General features: G+C 37.4%; 1 protein-coding gene across 2 annotated transcripts in view; it reads left to right on the top strand.

Moving 5' to 3' along the window:
- The window catches only part of LOC108972545 (WD repeat and FYVE domain-containing protein 2), a 24,311-nt gene extending 15,031 nt beyond the window's left edge, over nucleotides 1-9,280 (top strand). Inside the window, exons 7-8 of one of the 2 annotated variants that reach the window (XR_001993643.1) lie at nucleotides 7,531-8,041; nucleotides 8,626-8,711. Coding sequence is in view for 1 of the 2 variants with exons in the window: in XM_018939170.1 (XP_018794715.1) it covers nucleotides 8,626-8,767; nucleotides 8,820-8,958 (281 nt within the window). In the remaining variant the exon portion in view is untranslated. Of the gene's footprint in view, nucleotides 1-7,530; nucleotides 8,042-8,625; nucleotides 8,768-8,819 lie in introns of those variants that run through there. The other variant, XM_018939170.1, reaches the window with a different exon arrangement.
- Nucleotides 9,281-11,530: the final 2,250 nt, after the last annotated feature.

The raw sequence follows: 11,530 nt of genomic DNA, 5'->3' as shown, positions 1-11,530 counted from the left end.
AGTGAAGTGGAACAAATTGTAAGATCTATATGGGTGAAGGTGGAATGAGTAGAGAAATGGGTAGGGGAACCGTCATTAAGAACAACACAGTCCGAACAGAGGGCAGCATCCTCAATAATGCGGCCCCTGGAGTTAGTAGAAGAAGAACCCCAAAGAGGGCACCAGGCATTGAAGTCACCAGCCAGTAAAAAAGGAGTCGTGCCGGAAGGGAAAAGGTTAAAAAAGTCTGCTGAAGTAAAAGTTTGTTGAAGAGGGGAATATGCACAGATGATTAGGATTTTTTGAGGGGAGGAAATTTCGATGGCAACGGAAGAGATATTCGAAGGAGATATTGGGGGAATATTATGCGGTATACTTCTCTTAATCAGGATTGCAATACCTTGTTTGCTTGATGTAACGGATGGAAGGTTATAAAAGTGACCGGCATAGGCTTTTGGAGTATGAGCTGATATATTGTTTGCAATATGTGTTTCGTTTAATAATATTACAGAGGGGTTATATTTTTTAATTAAAATTTCAAGTTCAAAGTAGTTATTAATGTATCCGTTAATATTCCATTGAAGAAAAGTTAACATAGAAAGAATAAAGAAAATTAAAGTATATACATACGTATGGAAAATGTAAGTTTTAATTGGAATTTAATATCTAGAATTATGTATCTATGGATACTTGGGTATGTGATTGTGGATGGCAGGAGGGTACAGGTGAAGTTGTGGAGCGGCTTATAGAGGTAAGAGAAGTAGTTGGGGAAAGGGGTGAGAAGGATGGAGAGGGAGAATTGTATAGGGAAGAAACGGAGCGAGAAGGGGTTTTAGGGCAATCATTATGGATTGCGTATATGTTGGTAGGGGATGAATTATTGTTTGAAGTTGTAGCTTTAATGTAGTGATTAGAATTATTAGTGTTTGAAGTTTTTTCGATGTTGATGTATTTTTTTGAGTGAGTATTGTTGTTGGAAGCTGTTATTTTAGCATAAGAGAATGGTGAGGGAGTAGAAGGCATTTGAGATTTGTATAAATTGATGGCTTCACGGGTCGAACACTTGTGGGTACTTTTAATTTTAAGTATCTCTTTAGACTGGACAAATTTTGGACAGGCGTTAAAGGAAGAATGGTGTTCACCATCGCAGTTAGCACATTTGACTCTAGAGCATTCAGTGGGAGGGGTATGATTTGGGGGTAGGTTGCAGATAGCACAAGATGGGGTCTTGTTACATCGCTTAGCAGTATGACCCAGCAACTGACAATTCTTGCAGCGCATGGTATTAGGATAGTAAGGACGGATATCGAGGGTACACCAGGCCACTTCAATACGACATTGTTTATCTTCGTAAATTTATTAACATCGGATACTATTTGATCTTTTAGACCATCAATTATTTCGTCATCAGCAAGCTGACAGATAAATGGAGCGTAAATTGTACCCTTTACTGAGTTCAGAGAGTTGTGAAGAGATATATCAACAGCACCAGCTCCGGGAAGATGTTTGGTTTGTAAAAATTTGTCAGCGATTTTTTGGTTCTTGACCAAAAGAAGTAGGCTGCCGTCACGAAGCGATGTGATTTTGTTAATGTCTTTGCTTATGGCCTGAATACTTTTATGTACTGCAAAGCAAGAAGTGGATGCAATAGGTTTTCTGGCGTCCTGTGATTTGATTACGAGGTACTTGGGATCATCCTTCTTAGAAATAGGTAATTYCGGGAAGAATTCCAGCGTTGAATTTTCTGGCTTTTTCCTCTTGTTTTTATTATTTTATTATGCCTGAGGGGGTATTGCGAAAGAATTTACGTTCTTCTCCGATTAAATTGTGGATTTAACTTTATAATTAAAAGTATAAAAAAACACGTGGAAAGTGTAACGAATTGAAGCTCAAAATGTCAAAACAAGTAACGAGAAGTTATGCAGCGAGAATGTATATGTGCGCACGATATGAAAAAATCAGCCGTACACAACCACGAACAACGAACGAATGTGACCCTCATAATTAATTGGCTTAACTCGTCCCCCTCTTAGTGAGGAGCGTCCTCGATCCTTTATATTTAATGTATGTAAGCACGTTATAAAGCGGAATGAAGTTACATGMAATGGCTTGTCAAGTTACAAATTGAAAGACGTATAAGCTTGTTGACTAGACACAATGGTTTTGAGTTTGCCAATATTATAGTATCGAAAAGGCACAGTTTCAGGGGTATTACTCCTTGTAGCGAAATGTTAAAGTTCTTCAGGGTGCACTCATAGTTTGTGGATGAAAATGTTGCTTTTATTTTGGAGCGAGTGGTAACTCAATGTTCTGCCTATTAAAAACTACTTAATACTAAGTACTGATAAGCTAAMTATGTTTTAGCAATTTTGTAAATAAAATATAAAATAATTTTGGTTAAACTTAAATAACTATTTAATTACTTGCGAGATGCTCAGTTCAAAATTACAATATACAATAATACCTTGAATACAATATAGGCCTTCGATTAAATGCAAGTGGCGTTACTAAACTTTAAGCTTAAGGTTGTATGAAAGCTTTATCAAAAAGAAGGTCTATTTCAAATTGTCCTTATGGACCACCCTCCCTTTAATAGTTCCTAAATCTTTTTCTACGATGTGTTCTTCGTAAAGGGGGTTAATTTATTTCCTAGCCTAGTATTTCGTTTTACCATAACCTTATCACCTACGCTAAATGTACGTTCTGTTCTGTTTCTGTTATGGTTTTCTAATTCGTATTGCTGAGCCTGTCTAATACGGGCGCGATTATGCTCCGTAACTATAATCTCAAGCTGGTCGTTAGGGTCAAAGATATCTCTTACAAACGTTCTTGCGTAWTTAAATTCGGAAATATTTTTCATTCATATTCGGAAATATTTTTACTACGTCATATTGAATATATGCTAAAACAGATAGACTACAATGGATAGCATTTACCACGTTGGGGTTCACAAGATCATKAATAATTCTTAAAAGCGTGTTTTTATCCCTAAACTGAATAATATGCCTGGTTCTGTTTCCAAAAATAATAAATGTTCGTTTCGATGGTATTTCAGCTTCTTCAATAATTATTTRATTTTTGAAGCAATTTACCGGCTTTTCAACTGCCGCTATGGTATAACTTAATGACCGTTCGCTATGAATCGTTGCTGAGTTTGAATTTGAAACTTCTTCTATTATGTTCAGTGGCTGACGCGACAGAGCATCGGCGACGTAATTTTCTTTTCCGGGTTTATAATATAATTTGGCGTTGTGTTTAAGCTTTGCATTTGAATTTTTATCTGAAACTGCAAACGTCAGAGGCTGGTGATCAGTAAAAATATTTAATTGTCGTACACTATAAATGTAGTTAATAAGGCTCTTTAAAGCCCAGACAATGGCCAGAAGTTCTCTATCGTTTGTGGCAAAGTTAAGCTCTTGATCCTTTAAGGTTCTAGAAATCATGGTTATAGGCCTGCCTTCTTGTGACAGAACAGCACCCAAGCCATGGTTTGAAGCGTCCGTCGTCAAATCAAACGGTTTTTTATAATAAGAAATCACCAAAATCTGCTTCAAGGTATCAAATGCTTGGAGTTGCTTTGAATTTTAAACTATTTTCACTCTTTTAAATTGATTAGCACTGACCCTTCCATTTTCACCCTTCAAAATGTCAGTTAAAGGCTTGGCTATACTGGCGAAGACCTTCATAAAACATCTGTAGTAGCTGGCTAATCCTATAAACGATCTCAGACTGTACAATGTTTCCGGAGCCGGGAAATTTAGAATAGCGCTAACTTTGTCTGCGCATGTCTTTATGCCATGCCTTGACACTACGAACCCGAGGTACTCAGCTTCGCTTTTGAAGAAATTGGATTTTTCTACTGAGACCTTCATGTTAGCATCACATAAGCTTTTTAAAACCCAGTCTATGTCTTTAACATGCTGTTCTTTCGTAGGTGAGAAAATCATCACGTGATCTACGTAAACATAACAGCTTCTATATATTTGTTCCCTAAGTACATCATCTATCGCTCTTTGGAATATGCTAGGCGCGTTCTTTAAACAGAATGGTAGCCTACAGAATTCATAAAGGCTGGAAAAGGCTGTTTTCTCTCTGTCTCGCTCTGCGAGCTCGATTTGATGAAACCCTGATTTCAAGTCGAGAGTTGTAAAGTACTGTGACCGACCCATGTTTGATAAAATGGACATAACGTTTGGTATGGGGTACTTGTCGTCAATGGTAATTTCATTTAGTTTCCTAAAATCGATTAGCATACTTTTCTTTTTGTTGCCTAGCTAATCGAGTCCCTTCTTATCTACGACCCAAATCGGGTTATTGGAAGGGGACCTAGAATGCCTGATAATTCCATTTTGCAAGAGTTCTTTTACTTCCTTATTCACAAAGTCTATGGGGGTTGGGTATGGGTATAACTTAGAGTAGACGGGTTCCTCGTGTTTCGTGCGAATGGTTGCAACAACATTTGTATTAAAAGGTAAAGCCGTATTTGGATCGGCAAAAGCATTAGATCTTTTCTTGATCATATTTAAAAAATCTTTTTTTACAGCGATGGGTACATTGTCTTGTTGTATTTTAATAACATTTATGCTTTCGCATTTTACAAATAACAACTTTTTAGTTCCAAAGTCATGACTAATTACGCCCTTTTTTAAGTCTACAACGGCGTTAACCTGCTTTAGCAGGTCAAGCCCAATTATGGCATCAAATGCTAGCAAATTAGGAAGATGAAGTCGGAATTTACACCAAATAGATTTATTGTGCATTTCTTATTTACTTTCGTTTCTCCGTGTATTCGCCTTCTTCTTGATTGGCGTAGTCACCGTTTACGCGATTATAGCCGAGTTAACAACCGCGCGCCAGTCCTTTCTTCTTTTCGCTACGTGGCGCCAATTAGATATTCCAAGTGGAGCCAGGTCCTTCTCCACTTGGTTCTTCTAACGGAGTGGAGGTCTTCCTCTTTTTCTGCTTCCCCCGGCGGGTACTGCGTCGAATACTTTCAGAGCTGGAGTGTTTTCGTCCATCCGGACAACATGACCTTGCCACCGTAGCCGCTGTCTTTTAATTCGCTGAACTATGTCAATGTCGTCGTATATCTCGTACAGCTCATCGTTCCATCGAATGCGCTATTCGCCGTGGCCAACGCGCAAAGGTCCATAAATCTTTCGCAGAACTTTTCTCTCGGAAACTGGCAACGTCGACTCATCCGTTGTTGACATCGTCCAAGCCTCTGCATCATATAGCAGGACGGGAATTATGAGTGACTTATAGARTTTGGTTTTTGTTTGTCGAGAAAGGCCTTTGCTTCTCAATTGCCTGCACAGTCCGAAATAGTACCTGTTGGCAAGAATTATCCTGCGTTGGATTTCTAGGCTGACATTGTTGGTGGTGTTTACGCTGGTTCCAAGATAGACGAAATTATCTACAACGTCAAAGACTTCTAACTGTCAACAGTGACGTGAACGCCAAGTCGCGAGTGCGACGACTGTTTGTTTGATGACAGGAGATATTTCGTCTTGCTCTCGTTCACAGCCATAAGCAATTGTGTTGCTTCCTTGTCCAGTCTGGAGAAAGCAGAACTAACGGCGCGGGAGTTGAGGACGATGATATCAATATCATCGGCATACGCCATCAGCTGTACACTCTTATAGAAGACCTTCTCTATTTAATTCTGCAGCTCGAACTATTTTCTCCAGCAGGTTGAAAAAGTCGCATGATAAGGAATCGCCTTGTCTGAAACCTCGGTTGGTATCGAACGGCTCGGAGAGGTCCTTCCCGATTCTGACGGAGCTTTTGGTGTTGTTCAACGTCAGCTTACACAGCCGTATAAGTTTTGTAGGGATACAAAATTCAGACATTGGAGCATAAAGGCAGCTCCTTTTCGTGCTACCGAAAGCAGTTCTGAAATCGACGAAGAGGTGGTGAGTGTCGATTCTCCTTTCACGGGTATTTTCCAAGATTTGGCGCATGGTGAATATCTGGTCGGTTGTTGATTTTCCAGGTCTGAAGAAGTCTGATAAGGTCCAATCAGTTTGTTGACGGTGGGCTTTAATCTTTGATATAATACGCTCGACAGAATCTTATATGYAATGTTGAGGAGGCTTATCCCACGGTAGTTGGCGCAGATTGTGTTGTCTCCTTTTTTGAGGATTGGGCATAGCACACTTAAATTCCAATCGTTGGGCATGCTTTCGTCTGACCATATTTTACAAAGAAACTGATGCATGCCCCTTATAAGTTCTCCGCCGCCGTGTTTGAATAGCTTGATCGGCAATCCATCGGCCCCCACCGCTTTGTTGTTCTGCAGGCGGGTAATTGCTATTCGAACTTCTTCCTGGTCGGGCAATGGAACTTCTGCTCCATCGTCATCGATTGGGGAATCGGGTTCGTCTTCTCCTAGCGCTGTGCGTTCACTGCCATTCAGCAGGCTGGAGAAGTGTTCCCTCCACAATTTAAGTATGCTCTCGGCATCGGTGACTAGATCACCTTTGGGGTTCTACAAGAGTATGCTCCGGTCTTGAAACTTTCTGTATGCCGCCGCATTTTTTCGTAGAATTTTCGGGCATTACCCGTGTCGGCCAGCTTACCAAGCTCTTCGCACTCACGCATTTCTGAATCTTTTTTTTTTCTGCCTGCAAATGCGTCTCGCTTCCCTCTTCAACTCTCGGTATCTATCCCATCCCGCACGTGTTGTGGTCGATCGTAACGTTGCGAGGTACGTAAAGAGTTTGAAATGCCGTCCCACAGTTCCCTTATACCGAGTTGTTGACGAGTGCTCTCAGAGGGCAGGAGTGCAAGCCGAGTAGAAAATCGTTCGGCTGTCTGTTGTGATTGCAGCTTCTCGACATCGAACCTTCCTTGTGTTTGATGAGTTTTTTGCAGCACAGAGGCGTGTGCGAATCTTGGCTGCAACAAGAAAGTGGTCCGAGTCGATGTTAGGACCTCGGAGTGCAGGCAAAACTAAACCACTGGAGACGTGTCTTCCATCTATCACAACATGATCGATCTGGTTGGTGGTTTTGCGATCCGGAGACAGCCAGGTAGCTTGATGTATCTTCTTATGCTGGAATCTAGTACTACAGATAACCATATTTCGGGCCCCGACGAAGTCGATCAGCCTCAACCCATTTGAGGATGTTTCCTCGGAAGCTAAATTTACCGACCGTAGTGCCAAAGATACCTTCTTTGCCCAATATAATCTACTATTCTAGAAATATACATATTAAGTAAAATTAAATTTTTGAAGCGTTTTGCTCTTTTTCAGTCATTTGTGTTTTGTGTTTTCATAACATTTAAAAGCTAATTTTTTTTAACCATATGTTGATATCGTAGGTTGCTCTCAGTACAGAGTTAAAAGTATTGTGCATTTTATTATTGATAACTAGCGCCAGCAAGGAAATAAAGAGTTTGTGGAAACCTACTTCATCTCATTTAGTAAAAAAAAAAAAAAAACAAATAGTAATTCCCCATTTAAACGAGAATAACTTATGAATATGCAATAAGCATTATTTAAAATCCATTTAATTGCCAATAAAATTTTTGTTTCCTTGGTGTTAGGAAATTCGAATGGACAATTTTGCTATTCCAATCAAACTTCGACTGAAAATAGTCCAAAATCGTAATATCGGAAAAGAGTTGGGTGGAACTGAAGTTGAATTGCTCAAGAAGGAAATTTTGAAGGTGTATTGAAGCTCTCCCTACGAAGCAGTTCTGCTCCAAGTTGGTCACTGTAATGATGATTTGTGCGAAAACTTCCTAGCAGAAATGTAGGCTTCATAATTACGTTGTTCGACGAGGGACATCAAAAGTCATCATGTGATAATCCAATGTGCGGTGTTCTGGCATGTCTGTTTGTTTCTACTGCAATCAAGCGAATGTGTAGTTCATGACTTTAATTGTAAGACTTCTCTAAGTTGGTAGATTGGTGTCAGGGAGAAGTTGAGAACCTTTGTGAAGAACTTTACTCCCGGCGATAGACCGATGAACTTAGACGTTTTAGTCTTATAGATCACATCTTGACTCTCTTCGTCGGTAAAAGCAATTGATGGGCAATTCTTTGGCGTTTTGGGTAAGTAGTCTATAGCTTGTTTTCACTGGCGGAGAGGTTGTACAACTTTGGGATGGATCTTCAAATTGAAATCTCTCTACTTAAGTATTAGTCTAAAATTGACAGTATCCAATGAACCTATTTGAACTAAGCTTGAAATATTTGCACCGCAATTTTTTAATGCTACTGAGATCATATCTAGGTTTTGATTTAATAATATATATTTATATATTCATGAAATTACTAGATTCCGCAAATATTTTTTGTTGCTGAAAAAGGTTTTATCCATTATAAAAAAAAAGGAACAGAATTGTGCAATCATACGATATTATATTGTGTCACAGGTTTCCAACGGAAGTGCTGGTAGTTTGTTTGATTCAGTTTGTTTGTTTCCTTAAAATCGACTCCACATTAAATCATTCAGAAAGCTTTAAAGTGGATGCATTGAACAAAACAAACCGAATCAAACAAATTACCAGAGCTTCCGTTGGAAGCATGTGCTATAATAAATTAACTTCATTTGCTCTTTAGGGATTTCGGAAATAGTCTAGTAGTCTTTGCTTTCAATTTAGTAATACATTTACAATATGTTTTATAATTTTCAGGCATTCGACAGCACCATTGTCGACACTGTGGAAAGGCTGTATGTGACAGTTGCTCTGTAAACCGTATTAATATTCCTATAATGGGATTTGAATTCGATGTTCGTTGTTGTGACCCTTGCTATAAGCAATTACAAAGTGTTGAGTATGTTTATTTATATGTTGTGAGAATATATTAAAAATGCGACAAGTTTTAGACGTCCATCATTGGCTTCATTTCATGATGCAAAACATTCTATCATTAATATGGACATGGATGAGAATCGAAAGTTGTTATTGACCGTTGGACAGGATCGTATTATTAAAATCTGGGATTTATCTTCAATTTGGGCATAATGAAAATGGCCTAGCTTTATCTGGATTTATGCTGACATACCGTATTAAGGATTTTATTTTGCTATTACAAATTATATTTATTAATGATTTATCTCAATTTATATGAAGTTTTATTCCATTGGATGCATTGAACAAAAATCGTGTGTGGATAATAGGTACCTGCCGAGCTCCATTTCTGAAATTTGTATTGAAATTATTTGTAATTCTTTGCGCATTTTGGGAGACACCAAAGCAAAGTTCGCTATAAAAACTGAATAATGCTGCTGTTGTCTTTATTTGTATCATGTAATGAATATTTAATAAATGCATATGTGGATTAATATTTGTATTATTTCTTTTTAATCCGCTTGATAGATGAAATATTTTCTATATGTATTATATTTTCTATAGTATTAGTTCTAAACTAATAAATGTTTTTAATCATTTGTAATAGAAAATTAATTCATTATGCATCAAATTACAAAACGTTTTATAATATATATTTAAATTTCGCATTTTCTTTGATTTTCATTATTTTAAATTTTTATTAGCGATCTTGAACGGCGGCAATAAATTCCTCCGTTCACATATATTTTTGCGATAATTTCAATCTGGCCGTTCCAGTCATTCCAATTGCAAAACGTCAAAACCTACTCAATCCAGTCAACTTTCAAAGTTCGGTAAGTTTTGACGTTTAGCAATTGGTCTCTCACTTCCAGTGGGAGAGGAGTTGGGGATCTCATTATCTCTGACACTATACTGATAAAATCCTTCATTTGGTGCAAATATAGGGTGTTCAGATGTTCAATAATTTTGATGGGTGAGTGGTGGTAAGTAAATATACAGGGGTGTTGTGGAATCAGATAGTTGTCGGAATTAGAATTGAAACCGATCAAAAAAAGCAGTAGGTGTCATGAATTCAGACATTCATTTCATACTTGAAGTCGTCATTGTTAAGTGTAAAGTTTTTTTTGAACTTAAATAAGTAAATGAATTATTAAAAAAAATACAATTTATCATTTTCAACTCAATTTCTTACAATTCGGCACTCATCTCAAAAGGATTGCACATATCTCGCAATCTTCTATATAATGAACTGAGATAACTACAATATTCCTACACAAACACTACATTTGGGGGGGAAAAAAAGAATAATTTGTTCGGCAAAATCAATTTATTTTATTCAAAATCGTTTCCTTCTGCTTCAATATAGCTTTTTAAATAGTTCAAAGGAATGTGGGACGAGCTTTTTAGCTCGTTGGCGGGTATGACCGCCCGTATGCCGGTGCAAACCTTTTGGCCTCTACGTCTGCATTACGCTTTCCTTTCATGGGCAAATACATTTTTCCGAAAAGGAAGAAGTGGCGGGATGTCATATCAAGTGAATACGAGGAGTGGTTAATGGTTAAAATGTGATTTTTGGTTAAATAATCGTGCTTCGAATGTTGGATTCTAAGCAATCTTTGGTCGTCAGTCAATTTGTGTGGAACAAACCGTTCGTAAGCTCAAATGTTTGGTCAAAATGTGATAAGTCGGTATTTTGGAAACGTTCAATTCTATTTCCATGAATTTCATTGATGAGATTCACAAACAGTTTCGATGGAATTTCCGGTGATCACGGGTTTTGATTGGCCCACATTTTGATCGTCATTTATGTCCTCACGACCACTTAGAAAACGTTAAAACCATTCGGGCACGCTGCACGGGATAGGCAATCATAGCCATAAACTTGTTTTACCAATTTTAAAACAAAACTTAATGTTGGCTCTTTGTGCAAACCTCATTTTCGCACCGATAACACAAACATACTAACACTTAAAACTCAATAACTGTACTTCCAATCAATGAAATGCCATGAAATCCTCACCGGAAAATGGATAAAGATAGCAGATTTTAACGCACCAGTCGACAAAGAGATGGCGTCACTAGATTCAAAAAGTCCTTTTTACTTTGGAATGCTCCTTGTATGTATATAAAAAAAATTATACTTAAAGTATTGGAAACATGGGTTCTATTATTATTTCTTGATTTACCTTACAATAAACAATTTTTTTTTACTGTTGCAATGAATTATTATAACACGTCAAACCGAATTTTACTGGTCCACTCATTATCAAATATATTTTCCAATTTGTCCATGAATAAGTCAACTAAAACGCTTAAAACTATACGGTAAATTTATCTATACTATCAATAAGGTATAATTAATTTTTTAGATAACAGCATTAAACTTCTTTCTATGACCAAATTTAATATAGTATTTATAAATGTATGTATATACATAGTATAATAAAGTATAAATAATTATAGCATTTTCTTTTGCGCAACCTATTTTGACCTCTCACTACTGRTATTCTCAAAAGGCGGCCAAGATGCTTTCATTGTGAACGTAGAGAGAGCGCGTGTATATGGGTAGTTGCACTGTGGGTAACAATTGTAAAATTGCCTAACAATTTTAAGTTTCTTTATAACTACCATAAATTTATAAAATGTAAGATAAATAATAAAAATAATAATAAATATTTCGAAAGATGTTTTTTTGGTTAAAGTTCCAGCAGTTTCCAAAATGCATTCTTTAATGAAATCTCCATCG

The sequence above is a fragment of the Bactrocera latifrons genome, unplaced genomic scaffold, assembly GCF_001853355.1.
Source record: "Bactrocera latifrons isolate USDA-ARS-PBARC rearing strain unplaced genomic scaffold, ASM185335v1 scaffold_402, whole genome shotgun sequence".
Lineage (NCBI taxonomy): Eukaryota > Metazoa > Arthropoda > Insecta > Diptera > Tephritidae > Bactrocera > Bactrocera latifrons.
Note: the sequence above shows the minus strand (reverse complement) of the source record. Positions and strands in the feature narration are given on the sequence as shown.